General features: G+C 42.8%; 1 protein-coding gene across 1 annotated transcript in view; it reads right to left on the bottom strand.

The window, feature by feature from the left end:
• Positions 1–19,041, bottom strand: part of pdzd8 (PDZ domain containing 8) — a 29,935-nt gene extending 10,894 nt beyond the window's left edge. The window contains exons 1-3 of the mRNA XM_067237058.1: positions 18,155–19,041; positions 8,909–9,034; positions 6,768–6,870 (exon numbers count right to left, since the gene is read on the bottom strand). Coding sequence (XP_067093159.1) covers positions 6,768–6,870; positions 8,909–9,034; positions 18,155–19,038 — 1,113 coding nt within the window. The 5' untranslated portion in view covers positions 19,039–19,041. The remainder of the gene's footprint in view (positions 1–6,767; positions 6,871–8,908; positions 9,035–18,154) is intronic.
• Between the last annotated feature and the right edge of the window lie 624 nt (positions 19,042–19,665).

Below are 19,665 nucleotides of genomic sequence, written 5' to 3'. Positions count from 1 at the left end.
TATCCATGACAGCCAAATGTGCCTAAAATAGAATAAAGACAAATCCGAACTTGCATGCTGGATACTCCATTTGAAAAGATTTAAAATCAAGCTTTTCACCAAGTTTCCCTGTAGATACAGATGTAAATCTATCACTGAACCGTCTGAAGATCAAATGTGTGAATTTGCATATCGATGCTACATTGATGTTTATAGAAGTTGTATGGTAGGTTAGAAAAGTCTTTATTCTTCTACTTAAGAGTTTTGTTTCAAATATTGGTCTATGCTTAATATGATGCACATCAGATTTCTTATGAACATTACGACTGACTTACTGAAAAACAACTCCTTAGGGCCTTAGTTTCATGTAAAAGTGTTTAAACTTCGATTTGTTCCGTTGGTTTGTTTGTGATAGAGCATATTAGCTAGCAACAGAATGGATTATATACAGATTAGAGACAGACGACTTTTCATGGATTGCAAACCATAGACGTTAACAAATATAACTGTCATGGTGAAATGTGAAAGGTGTCACAAATTCCCAACAATATTATGGTTGCCCTTTTCCCTTTTGTGTTAACTCAATAACATTCTAATGAATATTTTCTCCATCTCCACCTCTTCTCAAATGTCAACATTCATTGAGCGACTCATATGAACAAACAATTACAGCAAATAGAAAAACCCACACATCACAGTGTGAAAAATTCAGTACCTCTAACCCCTAACAAATAAATTGGTAGGTACAATTCACTAAATGTTTATAAATCTGTTCAAAATCCAATTTTGTTGATCAAGTCTTTTATTTCTGTTTGTACCTAAACCACACAAAACCACTGAAATTCAAATTTGTCATCAACAGCCATTTGTATTTTCATATCCCCTCATTGGCTTATGATGGGAGGCTGATATTCAAAAGCAAAGGGGACAAAAGAGTTGTTATGGAGACAGAGGCAAACAAAAAAGGTGCTCTTGTCCCCCTGTCTAATTCGCACTAGGATATACAGCAATGACTGGATTCTTCACCCACCCAGTCCACTCGGTTGTCTTTTTATAGCACAATCATTGTTCTTTATACCCAAAGAAATTGAACATTTATTGTCTGCATGCCCGCTCAGCTTTCTAAAACAGAGAACAGAAACACCATGAAGAAGACGCAAATAATGTCCATTCATATCTGCAATATGCCTACTACTAGGAGAGCTGCACACAATTTTCCTTATCACTATGGTATTTATTTCTGTCTGTTTGATCACTCATGCTCAGATGCATAGCTTGTCAATCAAGCACTGCAGTGCTGGTCTGAGTCTCTTGGATCTGCCAACTGTCACTCAGCTTCTGGTAACTTCTGAAGAGTGAATTGACTTCTTGACTCGGTAACATTTGCTAAGCTTATGAGATGATTGGAGCGTGAAGTTTAACAGTCTCACTGTGTCTTATATGGACCTGAGAGGATTTTTTAAAAAGAAGGACTACCTTTTAAACATAATTAAACCTCCCCAAAAAATTATTTTGTGCCTGATATAGGGCAAAATAATTGATGGCCTTACTTTGTTATATCAACATTGGAGATTCAAGGAAATATAAACCACAAATATGTTTACAATGACATAATATATATCTTATTGAATAAAAGTTAGACAATGGAAGAAAAACAGAGGCCTTGCCAGTCGTCTGATACTCATAAAAAGCAGATCACAAAACAGGATTGCAAACAGGCAAAAAGCCAACCGAGATAATAGACTGACAGAGCAGGCCAGAAGTAAGCCTGGATCAGCAGACCCTCAACTGACCAGTCTTAAGAGGTCATTTGGTTCATCCTTAACGTATTGGCGTTTCTTCTTGTGAGGTTGTTTGCGCTCTAATGAGCAGGACAGTCTGTTGCATCAGTCAAAAGCATTTCGAAAACCAAAATGGCAGAGGCCAGTAATGTAGCCACCATGATGTCTGTCATGCACAAAATTGGCCCGTCAATGCTGTCTTCTCAGAGATGAATGGATTGCAAATACAACAATTAGAACCAACACCTAGCCCACAAGACCTGCCGCTTGCGTCTTTAATCCGTTTCGACCTTAAAAGGAAGATATTGCATGGACCAATCAATGTGTTTGCTCTCATATCAGACGCTGAGGTGATAGGCTCCCTAGGTGATATTGGATGACTGAAAACCACCAACCTATTCTGGTGGCTGAGAAAGCATCTCTTGTTTCAAATCAAGTTTCTAGAGAGGGGTTCTTTCATAATAGCCCGACCACACCAAATTTCTCAGTCTCTCTTTGACATACAGTAGAGTATAGAAAACAAAGTAAGAGAGGGGTGGTTTATAACTCAATTATTCCCCGGAACCTCCTTGCAAAGCAGGATCAGCAAAAGCAGGTGGGTGGAGACAGAGAAGTGGAGAGAACTATCAGTTGAGTCCCTTTCATCAGCCACGTGGGGTGGATTAAACACAGGCAGAAGCACGTATGCATGAGTGGAACATCAAACAGCGGCCATCTGAGAGAGGTGCGTCAGAGCTACCCTGATCACTCAATAGGCACAGGAAGTGCCTGCTATTGCTCTCTGAACCAGCTTTGGTGAAAGGCCTGAGGCCAGAGTGGACCGGTGGGGTGGGCGAGTGGGGGGGATGGAAGTGTAGGATGGGGAGAAGAGGCCAAATGGACTTAGGTCAAAGTGGTTGACTGAATGATATACCCGATTTATTGAATACACTCACAGCTGAAGGGGTGAAGCTGTCTTGTGATTTTTAAAAAATTGCGACCCTAGTAGGAAAGAACAAGAGAGACAGAAAGAAAGACAAGGAGCAATCTTTTTTTGAGTGACGTTTTCTATGCATACTTGCAGTGCATTGAGACCTTATGAGCAGGCGGTGCAGTCTACCACGCATGTGTTGACTGGCACACTGGAGGCAAGCTCAGCCAGCTGTAATGATTAAACTTGGAGAGACAGATTGTGGTTCCAGCCACTTCTACCGTGAAAAAGGCTCTGTAGCCACAGGTTGTTTGCTCTTCCTGACCAGAGCAGTAGGGTCCTCTACTTGCCTACACCACTCCAATGAATAAGAGAGGGGGAGAGAGAGAGAGAGAGAGAGAGAGAGAGAGAGAGAGAGAGAGAGAGAGAGAGAGAGAGAGAGAGAGAGAGAGAGAGAGAGAGAGAGAGAGAGAGAACTTGATACACAAACAAACATGCATGCACACTAAAGACACACATGTAGGAACACACAGACAGGTTGACAGCTGGCTTCCCATCAGTTGGCCTGTCAGGAGACATCAGTACTAAGGGCCAGATGATGGAATCAGTGAGGCAGATGTCTAAACACGCCTGGCAAAGAGGGCCCCACCACACACCACAAATCAGTAATAAAATCCTTCCCTCGCGCTGTGATGGAAAAGGGCTCAATTTACCTGCACACAGGTGTTCCATCATATGCGTGGTCCCACACGCAAACCAGTAGAAACTTCAGGTAGCCTACACACACTGAAGCAAGCAAGCAAGCACACATGAACGCACCCACCCACAAACACACATTTGCTGCTGGACCACAGAGATGGTCAGTAGATTAAGGCCGGTAAAAGTGAGGGTGGGGGTCATATGGCTGAGCAGTTAGGGAATCGGGCTAGTAATCTGAAGGTTGCCAGTTCAATTCCCAGCCATGCCAAATGACGTTGTGTCCTTGGGCAAGACACTTCACCCAACTTGCCTCGGGGGAATGTCCCTGTACTTACTGTAAGTCGCTCTGGATAAGAGCGTCTGCTAAATGACTAAATGTAAATGTAAGGATAAGGGGATTCCTTCAGGATTTGAAGAGAAACACTGGCAAAACGAATCGACATGACGAGAGGAAGTTGTCTGATCTGGTCGCGATTCTAAATTGCACAAGTGTTTACAAAGTGCAGGTGACATGCTCATTATCAGCCCTGTTCTGAGCATGCATATTCGTTGAAGTTATCAGCAGAATGAACTTGACACCAGTTAAAATTCACTTCTGAACCCCCAGATGTCTAACCCTAACCCTAAGTAAGCCTTTGCAATCAAAATAAAAAAACTTGACCATACAGCAATATTCAGTTATCAACATCACAGACACAACTGAGTAAATACTAGCTGATACAGATAGAAAAGGTTCCTGTAAACACAGCTTTGCAGCATTCCCTATGTAAATGCAATATTGTGAGAGTCTTTTGTGTTGGTCAAACAGTAACACACAGCTGTGAGCAGTAGATTCCACATGCTCACTGAAAAGCAGTGTTTCCGACCAGGTTACTCTGACCCATATGCATCTGTCTGAGGAAGAAACCTAAGGTGAGGGACAAGGCTGCTCAGGACACAGAGAGAGAAAGAGTGTGCCTGTCTGTGTGAGACAAAGAAAGAAGGAAAGTGCTCGTCTGTGTGAGGGGCTTTGAGATAGACAGAGAGAGATACAGAGAGAGAGACAGAGAGAGAGAGAGAGATATACAGAGACTGAGACAGAGAGAGAGACAGAGAGAGAGAGATATACAGAGACTGAGACAGAGAGAGAGACAGAAAGAGAGAGAGAGATATACAGAGACTGAGACAGAGAGAGACAGAAAGAGAGAGAGAGAAATAAAAAGGGAGAGCACACGTGAGAGTACATACATACACGTATGACACAGTGTCTCCGGTTACTGAAGGAAGTGGGAACCTCTCATCTCCACTGATCATGCTTGGAGGGGAGGAGGGTGAAAAGAGGAGGGAAACAGAGAGCTTTGACCTTTTCCAGATGGTATCTCCTTTAATCCCTGATATAGAGTCCTGCTGGGTACACATGGTCTGGTGAAGTCTGATAAAACGGCCCAAATGCCACCTTGTATCTGCATTTACGTGCATATTAATGGAGAGCACAGCAGGAGCTATGAAGTATGTGGAGGATGTTTAAGAGGGTCGCACCAGTGGCCATCTTGGTCAAGTATACAATTATTGTAGCAGTCCTGGAGTTGAGGACATTTCAGTGATATCGAGAGTGGTAGTCGAAAGATTTTATGGGCCAGTAGAACCATTGTGTTTGATGACTAAAATATATTATTCTTGTGTTCACTGCATCAGGGAGAGATACAGAGAAAGTGTTCAATTCAATATCTCAACTAGATAACAAAGTCAATAAAAACAATGACAACTCTGGCACTGTCTGCAAAACATGACAAAGGAGCTGATTATTTTCCGTAATGGAAAATTAAATAACCTTATTTGGGATAAATATTTGTAATAATAGCTTGACGTATAGCTTGCCTTTACATTCACCAAGCACTTTGCCTTTTTCGAAATTCAGTTCCCTAAGGAACAAAAAAAACCATAATAAATGTTTTTTTATTATAAAAATCTAAATGGGAACAGTGCTAGGTACGTATTATGAGAATATTACAATTGCCAAAAGTATGTGTTTGTTCTTGCTCTTCACAGCTATGATATTAAGAGCTAGTATCGTGCAAAGCATGGCTTGCACTGTACTGATAAAACTTTCCTATTAGGCGTGTAATGCATTGTACAGTGACATTGCCCCCTGCTGGACAAAAACTGAAAACTATGCATTAACGTTGACAATTTGCTGAGATAAATTACATTTTAAACAAAATTTAAATAAACCTTGTGTCAAACCAGATTCCAACTGTCAAATACCACAGTAACACAGTGTATGTGTTGATGAAGTTGAATTGATTAGGCCTGACATTTAAGTCTTAAATGCTTGTTAGTCACTTCCAACAGTCCTGATGTGATAATGTTAATATCTCTCAATTGCGGCAATTAGAAAAGGTTTTCTACCAAGGACAATTCTTTTTGTAAATATCCAAATGTCATGGAGGAAGGGGGGGTGGGGGTCATGTCTGGCATCAATGCAACGGTCCTTTCATACATCCCGGTAAATAGCTACAGTATGCTCCTTACCTACACCGTTATCTAGTAACAGAGAGGTAGCATCTATTTAGGCAAATGTCCTCCTTCTTTGTAAGAGGCAACATTGTTTTGAAATTTAAAATGTTTAGCCAATAATAGCCCCAATATATCATGTAGCATCATGTATGTTATGTGCTTATAAAACACAGGTTCGAGTTTTTTGCGCCAAAACAGCATCTTCATTGTATTAACATGATTGATGCGCAGACAATGGCTCCAGCTGAGCTGACTGTAATAAAACTTACAGTTACATTGTACACAATTTGTCTATTTGCATGAAAACAAAAAATGTAATGAAAGAGCACTGAATTCATTTACATTTAGCAGACGCTCTTATCCAGAGCGACTTACAGTAAGTACAGGGACATTCCCCCGAGGCAAGTAAGGTGAAGTGCCTTGCCCAAGGACACAACATCAGTTTGTACGACCGGGAATCGAACTGGCAACCTTCGGATTACTAGCCCGATTCTCTCACCACTCAGCCACCTGACTCCCAATTCAATGAAATAGAACCTTTATGTATTCAGCATTTGACAAAGTAGCCTTTTAATTTAATCTTACATTGAGGTTTGCAATATGATCTGATATCATTTCAAAGAATAGGCTTTAAATATTATTATCGCTGTAAATAAACCCCAACCCTAATGAAGACCTGTTGTCTTGGGTTGCCTGGGCCTATGACCAAGGGATAGCTCATCAAACATATGTCATCCCTAAAGTCTTTGTCTGAGCAAACAGGCCCTCTGAATGAGTGATCTTTAAGAAAAATGGCTAGTATCTTTTTACATAGGGGAGAGCAGGGTGGGGGTGGGACACTGGTACACACACAGAGACACTGGTACACACAGGAAGTAGCATTTTAAGACTAAGGTTCAAACCGTTTTGATGGAGCTGCGGGTTTTCTCTTTCCACTCATGGCTGCTCAGTTCAAAGGTGCAGTGGACGTAGGTCTCTCTGTCATAAGAGCCCAGGATAAACAGTCTGGTGCACAGAAGGACAAGACAAGAGGAAAAAACAATATTAGTCAGACTTTTATTCGACTGTAATGCTCTCTTTGTCCAAATATTTGTAATGAACGAGTGCACTCGAGAGCTGTTTTGCGCCAAAGATGCACATTAAGAAGGTCACTGCTGCCCCCTGGTGTGTATTTCAATCATTCACAGAAATGGAGTCTGCCAGCAGAAGTCAAATCGTGTTGAGCTGCTACATAATTAACAGCCCCCTCTGCTGGAGATGAATAGCATTTGACTGAAAAGAAGAAATTAATGAAGAGTGTTATAGTAGTTTTGTAGTCCTAAGAAACAATCAAAGGTTATTTGGAAAGAATTCCAATTCATGAAGAAAGCAATCGTGATTGTAAAATAAGTTCTGAAAGCTTGTTTTTGTTTAACATATTAATATTTTGAGCAGTAGGTTGTCATTCATTTTCAAGAATTACAAAATGAATGACAACTAGAAGGATAACTTAGAACAACCTCAACAAAGTATGTAACACATACTTTTGGAAAACTATCACAACACAAAATGTTTAACACCCCAAATGTCATTGTGAGCCTCAAGTAGCTAGCAGTCATGGTAAGACATGGCTGGCTGCTCCGGTGAGGTAAGAGGATATCCATTTGCACCCCATGGGCTGAGACGGGTGGCAGGACTTGGGTCTGCCTGGCTACATAATGGGCAGCCTGGGAGTGGGCCATGTTCATTATTAATGAGGTGGCTGATCCGAACGTCCTCCTCTATTCACACGCTTCACAATGATAACCCTTCCCGGCACAACAATTGTTGCACCCTCCTTCACAGACAAGATGGAGGAAGTGGTTCATGGAGTGGATATGTTTCAAATTGTAATTGGCCACAGAAAAATAGGTGTATCTTCCAAGCACAGGTTTGCAAGACTATAAAAGGGATGTGACACTTAATCCAAGACAGCAAGACTCATTTGAGGGGCTCCTTTTGTCTTTTGGCATTGTCACTGTAATGGATTAGATTACTTTGAAGAAGATGTAATGAAATTACATCGTAAATTTAGAGCCTTAAGGGTTAAATTGATTAGTGTTGCATTTCCTTCAGGGGTTTGCCCAGGCAGTAAAGGAAATAGAAACTGGATCCAGAGCAGACATGTACACCTAGCATATAATCTGATGACAAATACAAGGTCCAGATACAGACAAAATGTTATTAGCGCCTTTTAACTTGGACATAGGCCTAAATCAATAGGTGTGTCCTTATCTTTGAACTGTAAAAGCCTGGCATGTGTCTCCAAACTAAATAATTGACAGGATTTCTTGTGTATTTGCTAATTCATTATCTTGGACTGCTATGAGATAAAAGGATTTGCAGTGGTATCCGTTCATCAGGTAGTTAGTTATTAAATGTTTTGCTTTTTATTTTATTCCATCTAGTCCGAGATTTATATAATTGAACATTCATATCAATCATTAAGCCACATTACAATAGACCAACATTGTGACAATGCTTTAACAGGTGCAATACTTGTGTGTTTGACATATTGCTTGTACATCAGTAGTTAGGCTAGTCAGTAGTTAGAGCCTGACCGATAAATCGGTCAGGCTCTAATTTGTACTATAAATGGGTTGCACAATACCATCGTGAGAAACATACAGCGGCTGAAAGAAAGTGCCTCACTGAGGCTGTAGACAACCTCCACGTACTGCAGGGTGATTAATAATGATCAGTATTTCTGCCCTCAGTCCCAATAGGTCTGTTGTACTGCCTCACAGTCCGGTCTGGGGCTATATAGAGTTTCAACACATTATAGCTCACATTGTAGCTGAGTACACAAGGCTGTATTTTCTCTTTTGCTGTTACTGTAGGGCCAGAAGGTTTCAGATTTAACACAGTCTAGCCAGGGTCCACAGCTACAGCAGGTTAAGTATCTAGAAAGCCAAGGGGTTTAACTGTAGATGTTGGATGCATACAATTGTCTTTCTTGTCAATATGGGGTAATGCATATGTACAGTATGCATTGTGAATATCACACAGTACAGAGATCTCCTACCTGCTACATTCAATGAGGGATACTCTCAGTCGGCCCTCCACCAATTTGGTGTCCTGAACGGAGAAGTCCAAATCACAGGCTGACCCCAAAGGAGGCTGCACTTGGAACGGGAAGAAGGGCTTGTATCTGGAGACAGGGGGAGGGGAAATACAAAGAAGACAATTAAGAGAGAGATCCTGGAAAAAGAGCTGTGATTGAAATCATCTTTGCATATTTTATTACAAAAAGTCAGTTAGATGAATAAAGTGGTGAGAAAAGCAGCAAAGGGAAGTCCACAAATATCTGCATTTTGTAAACAGGAAGATGAGGTGACATCATAATCTGACCTGGAGTGAAGCTGGCACAGCTCCTAATAAATCTACTGTGAAGAACTTTTAATGGAAAGAAATGTGTGATTTCCCTCAAATCAGTCATCCACACCATAACACTGCTTCAGCAAATAGATTCAGTGAATACGCAAACAGCTTCAAAACACTGCATTGCTGAGTTTTGCTTTTGTGCTGTTTGAGTTGAGAAGGTAAAGCCCTGTGGACATACAGCATGTGCTAACTTGCTAACGTCTATGTTTCAGATGAGGATTTGCTGTTAGCCTGCGGCTAGCCACTTAACAGACACAGAGCCGGTTAGCATTATATGCCCTGTCATCAAGTTCAGGACGGACTCAGGAGTGACCGAGGAACTAAGGCCATAGAGATAAGCCACCAACATAAACAGATGGTGCCATTGCCTCTGGCTACTAGCTACTTCATAACACTATCAAATATACTGTTATTGCCTTTCAATCCAAAATTAAGATGTTGAATCCTAAATTTAAGACAAAATCTGTTTTCGATTTAATCCAGTTGTTATCTATGGCCATAAGTCAGTATAACCTACTGCAGGATGACATTTTAGACATTAAGGTACTGTATCTGTACTGTATCTCAGGGCAGTTACATTCATGGCCCTCTGGGGCAAACATGAGAAGGAGGAGGATGATATACTGTGGAGAGATGGTGAGATGGTGTAGTCTATGAGGGGATAAACAAATAGGACAAAGTATAGTATAAATGAATGAAGTGCAAAGGTGAACAGTAAGACTTCAAAAGAAGAGAAAAGGCAGAGAAAGAGAGAATGATATACTAGGGATTGAGAAGACATATAAGGCGTAGAGGTGAGATGGATGGTAAATTGAGAACAGATAGAGATGGACGGCTAGCAGGCTAGCTTCCAGCTCCAGTTGTTGGGGCAGAGAACAACAGGAAAAGCTGGAGGAAATACCTGCAGGTATCAGATTATATAACAGGCCCATGGGTGTTTCCTGTACTGCACACACATTCACATTATTAATAAACACACACACACAAACCATGGATGACCTCAATCCAGCATGATCCTGAAAGACACCCTTACACAGTGCTCCAGATATATGGTTCTCACAAACTCACTGCCCCACTATCAAAACATGCCCCCTATCCTTCTGATGATGCATTTTAGCCTGTAACACACCAAGCTGATTAAAGTGTCTGCCTACTCGTACTCACGTGTGTATCTCAATTCTAACACTTTGAAATAAGTCAGTAGACCTACAATAGAACCACTTTACTACCCTCAAGTTCAAGCAGAGTCAATGTCTACTGACTGAAAAGCACATTCCAACCCAGAGTCTAGGCAATGACTTAGCTGTCATAGTACTTGCTCCCGTGACTAAGACTTCCTCTATTGGGTGTGGTTAGGGGCTAAAAGCAGAACCATGGCCTGCTAACAGTTGATGTCTAATTGGTGGGCCTCTTTGTAATTATGGACAAGTTGTTGGAGTATGTGAGCATGCGTCCTCTATAAATTACTATTTCAGGAAGCTAATGCCTTGTGGTAGTTCTAACAGTAATGTATAATAGGTTTGGTTGTAAATAGGTACAGCACTTGTTCTTCAGCTAGATGAACCACTAAGGACGTAATTTACATCTCAGTAATTTGTCACAGACATTTTCTCATGTTCACTTCATGAGTCAGTGTGAGCAGAGGTCCCAATTTAACCACAAATCATACTGGTTGAATATCTCAACCTTCTGTTGTCCACACAACACAGTTTTGATGTGTTAAGTCTGTACCCTATAGGTTCACTATGTGCTACACACAAACAGAACCATTAATCAACTGGGGTTCTGAATAAGCCTCTGTACCACACCACTCTCGGGGTCTGAGGTTCCTTTAGGGCTCCTTAGTTGTTGGTTCTCCTAGGGAGAAAATAGAACTCAATAGAGTGTGTGTGTGTGTGCATGCGCACTTGTGTGTCAAGAGGGACAAAGACAGACATTCTCTAAGATTTGGCTGCTAACTGGCTAGGCCTAACTCTGGGCAGTTTCTCCTCAGACCCAAGGACATGCTAGCTAACCCCAGAAAACTGCTAATGATGGCAAAAAGCTAAAAAGTCCACAAATGAAATGTTTTAAGACTTAACATACCCAATTTTTAATCCGCAGTCAGTGTGACGTTTTGCCCCATGCAGCCTTGAAACTAGTTCTTTTAATCTCACAAAGGGAAAAATGCCTAGCCTACATTCCTTTGTCGAATTTAGTACAAGGAATTTACCAAATGTAATGGGACAGTGGTGCCCTATAACAAAGTAATCTTCATTTGAAAACAAACTTGCATTTTGTCTCACTGCTAAGTAGCCTACAGGCCAGCAGACAAGGGCCCTATCACATTCCACAGACAGCGTTAGTCAGGTTGAACATTAAATGCTACCCCTTGGTCTAGTCTATACCTGTTTTCTGAATTGAGTATTTTTTAAATAATTATCCATTAGGACATTACAACACAGGACATTACAACGGACTTTGTTGGCTGGTAGGACTCCAGAGGCAGCTGATGTGTACCGGCAGGCCAAGCGGAATGCGGCTTTGGCGGTCGCGGAGGCAAAAACCCGGGCGTGAGAGGAGTTTGGCAAGGCCATGGAGAATGACTTCCGAATGGCTTCGAAAAGGTTCTGGACCACCATCCGGCGACTCAGGAGGGGGAAGCAGTGCACTGTCAATGCTGTATATGGTGGGGATGGTGCGCTGCTGACCTCGATGGGGGACGTCCTGGATCGGTGGAAGGAATACTTTGAAGACCTCCTTAATCCCACCAACACGTGTTCCGACGTGGAGGCAGAGCCTGGGGACATTGGGGGGGGCCCTTCTATCTCTGGGGCTGAGGTTGCCAAGGTGGTTGAAAAGCTCCGCGGTGGCAGGGCCCCTGGGGTGGATGAGGTCCGCCCTGAGTTCCTTAAGGCTCTGGATGTTGTAGGGCTGTCTTGGTTGACACGACTCTGCAACATCGCGTGGACATCGGGGACAGTGCCTCTGGACTGGCAGACCGGGGTGGTGGTTCCCCTCTTTAAAAAGGGGGACCGGAGGGTGTGCTACAACTTTAGGGGGATCACACTCCTCAGCCTCCCTGGGAAAGTCTATTCAGGGGTTCTGGAGAGGAGGGTCCGTCGGATTGTCGAACCTCGGATTCAGGAGGAGCAATGTGGTTTTCGTCCTGGCCGTGGAACTGTGGACCAGCTCTATACCCTCGGCAGGGTTCTGGAGGGTGCATGGGAGTTCGCCCAACCAGTCTACACATGTTTTGTGGATTTTGAAAAGGCGTTCGACCGTGTCCCTTGGGGACTCATGTGGGGGGTGCTCCTGGAGTACGGGGTACCGGACTCCCTGATCGGGGCTGTTCGGTCCCTGTACGAACGGTGCCAGAGTTTGGTCCGCATTGCCGGTAGTAAGTCGAACTTATTCCCGGTGAGGGTTGGACTCCACCAGGGCTGCCCTTTGTCACCGATTCTGTTCATAACTTATATGGACAGAATTTCTAGGTGCAGCCAGGGCGTTGAGGGGGTCCGGTTTGGTGACCTCAGGATCGGGTCGCTGCTTTTTGCAGATGATGTGGTCCTGTTGGCTTCATCGGGCCGTGACCTTCAGCTCTCACTGGAGCGGTTCGCAACCAAATGCGAAGCGGCTGGAATGGGAATCAGCATCTCCAAATCTGAGGCCATAGTTATCGACCGGAAAAGGGTGGAGTGCAATCTCCGGGTCGGGGAGGAGATCTTGTCCCAAGCGGAGGAGTTCAAGTACCTCGGGGTCTTGTTCACGAGTGAGGGAAGGATGGAGCGTAAGATCCACAGCCGGATCGGTGCGGCGTCCGCAGTGATGCGGGCTCTGCATCGGTCCGTCGTGGTGAAGAAGGAGCTGAGTCGAAAGGCGAAGCTCTCTATTTACCAGTCGATCTACGTTCCTACCCTCACCTATGGTCACGAACTGTGGGTAGTGACCGAAAGAACGAGATCGCGAATACAAGCGGCCGAAATGAGTTTTCTCCGCAGGGTGTCTGGGCTCTCCCTTAGAGATAGGGTGACAAGCTCAGTCATCCGGGAGGGGCTCAGAGTAGAACCGTTGCTCCTCCGCGTCGAGAGGGACCAGTTGAGGTGGCTCGGGCATCTGATAAGGATGCCTCCTGGACGCCTCCCTGGTGAAGTGTTCTGGGCACGTCCCACTGGGAAGAGGCCCCGGGGAAGACCCAGGACACGCTGGAGGGACTATGTCTCTCGGCTGGCCTGGGAACGCCTCGGGGTCCCCCAGGAAGAGCTGGTGGAAGTGGCCGGGGAGAGGGAAGTCTGGGCCTCCCTGCTTAGGTTGCTGCCCCCGCGACCCGACCCCCGGATAAGCAGAAGATGATGGATGGATGGATGGATGGACATTACAACACAAAACATCCTAAGGCTAATGTAAGACTACATCATACAGATATTCTCCCTTAATGTAATATAAATCTGACCAACAACTGCTATTAGAGCAGCTAGCTAATAAATTCTGTGCAGCTTCCCACTTCTTGAAAGCGATATTATAGTGTCTTGTAATTCCAAGAGTTTAAGGGATGCTGTTAACCAAAAACTAACTTTAATGAAGTCTTGTATTGGATAGCATCACAAAAAGCATCTTGACATACAATGAGACAGTGTACTATTCCATTGCTCCATAACATATAGATCTCACAGGCCTACATGATGCCCTAGGGCATAGTGCTTGACATCTCCTGACTCAAACAAACAGTCTGCACTTCAAAAAGCTCTCTTTAAGAAAAGTCCAAAGGATTTAGGAACAATATTCTGGACCGGACATTCCTTTTAGATGGGAAACCTGACTCTTTAATCAGATTAGTGCTTTTCTCTGTCTATGAAAAGGGCTAGCGCACACTAAGGACAGAGGAGTGTGATGGACTGGGCTGCAATAGGTATTATATTAACTGGATATCGAGCTGGGCTGAAATAACAGAAAGAAATGTCTCCGTTCATTCATGGCTGTGTGAAACTGGAAATTGGAAAAGGACAGGGTGAAGTTTAGTATTCTGAACATGTCACGTCCTGGACCTGCCACACACTCCCAAATTCAGAGTGGAAGAGCCAGACAGAATGCAGTGATCTAATGCAGTATAAAGGGAGGATACATAAAGATGACCACATTGCATTAGAAACACAATCCTTCTATGGAACAAGCCTACATAAATTCACAGAAGAACTGACTGATCCAGAAAAACCTTGAAAAGGAAAAATCCATCAGTGGCTTGTTTAACATTCCAAGATCCCTAAATCCTTAAAACTCAAGACAACTCAATTAAGCCTAGTCTATCATTCTTGCCAAGTAATGTGATTTTGACCAAGGTTGTACAATAGAGATCTGCAAACTCATGGCTTAATCGCCCTGCAGAAATGGATCCAGATTAGCATCTACTTTAGGGGACGGTCTCAAACGTGCAGACTGATGTTCCAGGATATAATCCGATCATGGCCACATGTGGCAGGAGGAGTTTCTAGAAGAGTAAAAAAGTATCTAACAGTGTGTTACAATTTAAACTGTAGCACTGAAACACATTGTATTCATGCAAAACTCACAACAATAATGTTAAAACAGTATTGTTACTGTAACTGTTCAGTTGTGACAGATGTAAAGTGATACACAACTAAATATCTCCTGCAATAACTATACAATCTATTTTTTCCCTGCTCTGGTACTCCTTAGCTGAACGGGTTTAGGTTTAAGGTGAGGATTTAAGAGATCCGAATTAAAAAAGTATAACCTCATGTCAAGAGCATGCGACAGCCATCTGTTTGAGATGCCCAGAACTAGCCTTTGTACTCCGTCTTCTGGCACCAAATGGATGGTGTTCTGCTAAAGTATTAGTTTCCAATTACTATTCCAAACCCCTGCCTTTGAACCTATCATCGCCATTTCCTTTTCTCTCTGGGATTCAAATGAACTGATCAAAACAACAATGGCCGGGTTTCCCAGATTCGTTAAGAAGCTGTTAGCGTTAAGAGCTTCTTAACGAATCTGGGAAACCCGGCCAATAATTGTCCAATCGATGCAAGAGTCCCCTCTTGGTGTCTGGAGTGGTGCAAAAAAAAATTGGGATTAAGGAGCCTACTAACATATGTCTGACTGTACTTTGTAATGTATACATGTGCCCAGGCTCCTCCCCAACTGCCCCCTGCAGATGAAGTCAAAGAGCCCAAGGAGAGGGACGAGTGGAGGGATAACAGATGTCCACAGAGCAATTATGTAACATACAACACAGCTGACCGAGGATAAGGGTGCATGTGTGTGTGAGTGAGTGTGTGTGTGTGTGAGAGAGAGATAGCAACAGAGAGAGATGCCGTAATGCCTCTAACCCTGCCATGAGGATTGCCGCATTACTGATGGTCCAGGAAGTCTCAAATGAAAAATGATTTCATATTTTCCCACAATAAACAGCCAAAGCTTACAGTGGAAGGAATACAGTGAAACTTGGCCAGCATCTGCAATCATAGAACCATCCCTATGCTAGGTTTACAGTTGCTGTAGATCTACAAATAAAAGTATCAATCAATCAGTCAAAGATTGTATGTATCCCCCACCCTTAACGCAAAAAACTATGCCAAACTTCATGTCAAAGATAAGCAAGTAGGGCCCCTTTTAGTAAGTCATAATCGAGGAACTGCTCAACCAAAACAAAACTTTATTGTTTCTTTGCTGCAGCATCACTTTCCCTAAATATAGAGGTTACCAAGTAATAGGCCTACTTAGCCCACCATGCTCTATTCAGGTGGCAGTGACACGTTGTCAGCAGATGCCATGATCAGACCATGCCAGATTGTGAGTGTATCATTATCATAACCCAAACAAATTCTAAGAATGATAAGAATGTTGTCCTACCAGGTAAAAAGCTACAGTTTAACAGGCAGCATACGTGACATGAAGCAGACTGTAGAGTATCCTCCTTTTTAGTATGCTAGTAGTGTATCCCACTTTTTAGTGGAGTATCCTAGTAGAGTATTTGCTTTTGATCGGACTCAACATGAGTGTGCTGTAATGTCTGGATTATGTCCAGAACCCCCTGCTCCCTCCAGAGTCCAACCATCTGTGCCATTCAGCAAATCCCACCATCCACTGCTCCATCCTTAAAGGCTGTTTCTCATTACATCATCACACTCACCCCGCTCACTCGTTCAGCATCCTAATCACGGGCAATCCTCTCACTCTCTCTCACACACACCTGAGTAACAGACAAACACAAATGCAGGCATGCACAGTATTAAGATTCCCAGACAGGTGCACTACAGTTTGGTCCTACTCGTGAATTGTGTACTTTGTCTTTAATGAAAAATTATATCTGTCATTAAAGACAACTGAGGGACATGTTGAAAGAATTTTGGTTTTATGAACAGCCAGATCATTGTCTCTTTTAAACAGCCCACAAAGAATATCTAGGGAAAACTGTGCATCTTTTGATAGACAATTACCTGACAAATATTGCAGACAATTACACATGCTGTACATTTTGTCAAAAGTGCATAGCCTAATTGCAATGTAGACATACTCATTTTGAAATCCACTACAACTAACAACTCACTAGACTATACGGATTATTTGACAATTCCTCTATATTTCTTAGGATTGTTTAAAGATAACGAGAAAGTAAATTACATTTTTAAGTTAACCTGCAACTTTCCCCTCACTCCCATCTAAGTTATGTGACCCTTCCAAATGTAACACAAACAAGCTAGCTGGATGGGTCACTGTGTCATGTAATTTGGGGCTAGAATGCTGAGCTCGGAAAATGCTGTCACAGCAGTCGTGACAAGCTGACAGTGTCAATAAGCACTTCAGTGTGGGTCAAACCTTTTTCACATCTTGTAAGTGATACGGGCTACCCTTTTAACCCTTGTGTTATCTTCGGGTCATTCTGACCCATCAGTCATTGTGACCCACCGTCGTATTGCGACAACTTTACCGCATACAAAAACAAAGTGAAGCATTTTCTTTTAACCGTTGGGCTGTCTCAGACCCCCCACATTGCAAAGGTTAAAATAAAATTATTTGTATTTGTTTATGTATTGAGTAAACACAACGATGGTTCGTTATGAACCTTTGGGTCATGTGACCCGAAGGCAGCACAAGGGTTACTCACTTGATAAAATAGCTTTGAATCTTGGAGAAGAGAGCTCAGGAGTCTCAGGAAATGGAAAGGTTGAATAGTTGTTCAATTAGGCTGCATTATATTAGTATTTCACATGGGACTACATTGTTGCAAAACTCTGGAAAATATAGTCCACAAATGATACGTCTAATTTATTAATTATAAATAGTAGGCTAATTGACATTAAACATATAGGCCTAAAGTATTAAGAAAGGCAAAAGCAGAGAGATGAAAGGAAATGTAAGAAAGAACATTCTTAAGTTGCCTTTAATGCAACCCTAGTGAAGGGGAAGGGAAGACTTTCTCCTTTCAGTTGTTGCATTTGGTAGTGCCAGTTTCACACCCAATTGTGGTCTATTCAGCAGTGACAAGTCACCCCTCTTTCTGCTCTGCATATCACACCAGGCTATGTGAGGCACCACACTGGCTTTCTTTGACACTGGTAAAATCCTGTGCTCTGACCTCAATCCCAATCTAGACTCATATCCTGCAGATCCAGAATTATTAGTACATTAGTACTCACTGAGGATGTAGGCCTACAAGTACTATTCGAACATCACATTAGAGATTTGCAAACAGGTATAACCTAGAGCTTTGAATATGGACTATCTAAATTGACAGGCCCGGAGGGCTGGTTTGGATTGGACTAAAAATGTCAGTGGAGTACGTCAAAATGCAGTCGTCAATGTCCAGACAAACAGGACTTTCCATAATTGATGTCCAACATTATGTTAAATAACACACACCCAAGGATCATTTGAACTCTAATAAAGTTACCTGATCTTGTAATTTGGCAAGGTGTGTTTCTTTTTGATGATTCGTTTCAACTGGTTGACAATAATTGACGTGAGCTGGGGCAACGGCCTTCCTTCGAACTGAGACTTCACCTCGAAGTCTATCAGTGGGTCCTCAAGAAATGAAAAGGACCAGTGCGAAAAAGGCATGCGAGTAAACTGCAGCTTCAGCCTTCCAACTACACGAGTCATCTTGACGAACAGGTACGCAGATTTTCCAAAAACGAGCTCTACATCAATTGCCAAATGGAAACCTCCATTGTATTCAAGGTCCACCTCGAAATTGAGTTCCTCTGGCATACCATCCTCGTTTAAATTCACCGGCTTCATAAGTTTGGCCGTTTTAAAGACAGGCAAAGAATTACCTAGGGAAATGTCCCTTAAACTGAGTCCCTCCAACAGTCGACCTGCTGTCTTGGTCTGTAATAGCTCCTCGAACTCCACTTTAATCTTTTTGGTCAACCAGTGCCTAACAACTGGGGTGTCACGGAGCTCCCTGAATAGAAACAAAAAGATTGCATTTAGAAAATTGCACGTCTCCGGTTTGGAGGTGTGGATGAGCTCGCTTTGACAAGGCGGTGGCGATTGTTGTTTAGGGCTACTGCTGGTGACAGTCGCTTCCTGTTGCCTTGGAGAGATGGCCTCTTGCTGTTTGGATGAAGTAGATAGTGTGTTTTCTTGATGTTGCTGGCCTGGTTCTGCATGTTGATTATTGAAGTAATCCTTCAATATGGGATCAGGCACTGTTTTGACATATTGCACTGTCCTGGCTACAGGCTCCGGGTTTCTTCGGTAAATAAGCAAGAACTGTAATATCAATGTAATGAGTGCTCCAGACAACGCGGAAATCAATATCACGTAAATCATTTCGAGCAAGTGCTCTGTCGCCGCTTTAGCGTTAAAACGTTTTCATATTCAAATGTTTAACCGTATTAACAAAGCAAGTTCCACCTGGACGCTCACAAAGCTGCCATATCATCTGCCTCTTTCCTGGGGTTGTAGCTCCTCAGCTGATTGGGCGAACGTGCTACGTAGTTTTACGTAATGACGGAGTTTACCCATCAGTTTAGCCGAGTGCAGCCTTTAGGAAAGGCAAAGGATAAAAAATAAGCTAGCAAAAGGTCTACGTGATGCATGCAAATACTCAACGTCACTAATCAGTTTTACGCATTGATTCGTGTTGTTAATAATGCACAAATGGGTTATTACAATTCCCACTGTATAAATTATAATACGCTTTGATTTACTTGTAGTCAGAATAGCCTACGTTTCCCTCCAATCCCCTTAAAACTTTATGGCGTAGTCCACAGTGCTCTGTTAAACAGTGTCTGATCCGCATTGAAGGATTACTTCAAAAACCAACATGCCGATAATATGTTCTTTATTTTGAACAAACTTTGAAAGGTTTTGCCCACATTAATAGCCTAAACATTAGGCCTAGCCAAGTATCCAAGTGTAATACTGAGAAATTGCTGGCCTCCCTTGACTCGAATT

The sequence above is a fragment of the Osmerus mordax genome, chromosome 5, assembly GCF_038355195.1.
Source record: "Osmerus mordax isolate fOsmMor3 chromosome 5, fOsmMor3.pri, whole genome shotgun sequence".
Taxonomy (NCBI): domain Eukaryota; kingdom Metazoa; phylum Chordata; class Actinopteri; order Osmeriformes; family Osmeridae; genus Osmerus; species Osmerus mordax.
Note: the sequence above shows the minus strand (reverse complement) of the source record. Positions and strands in the feature narration are given on the sequence as shown.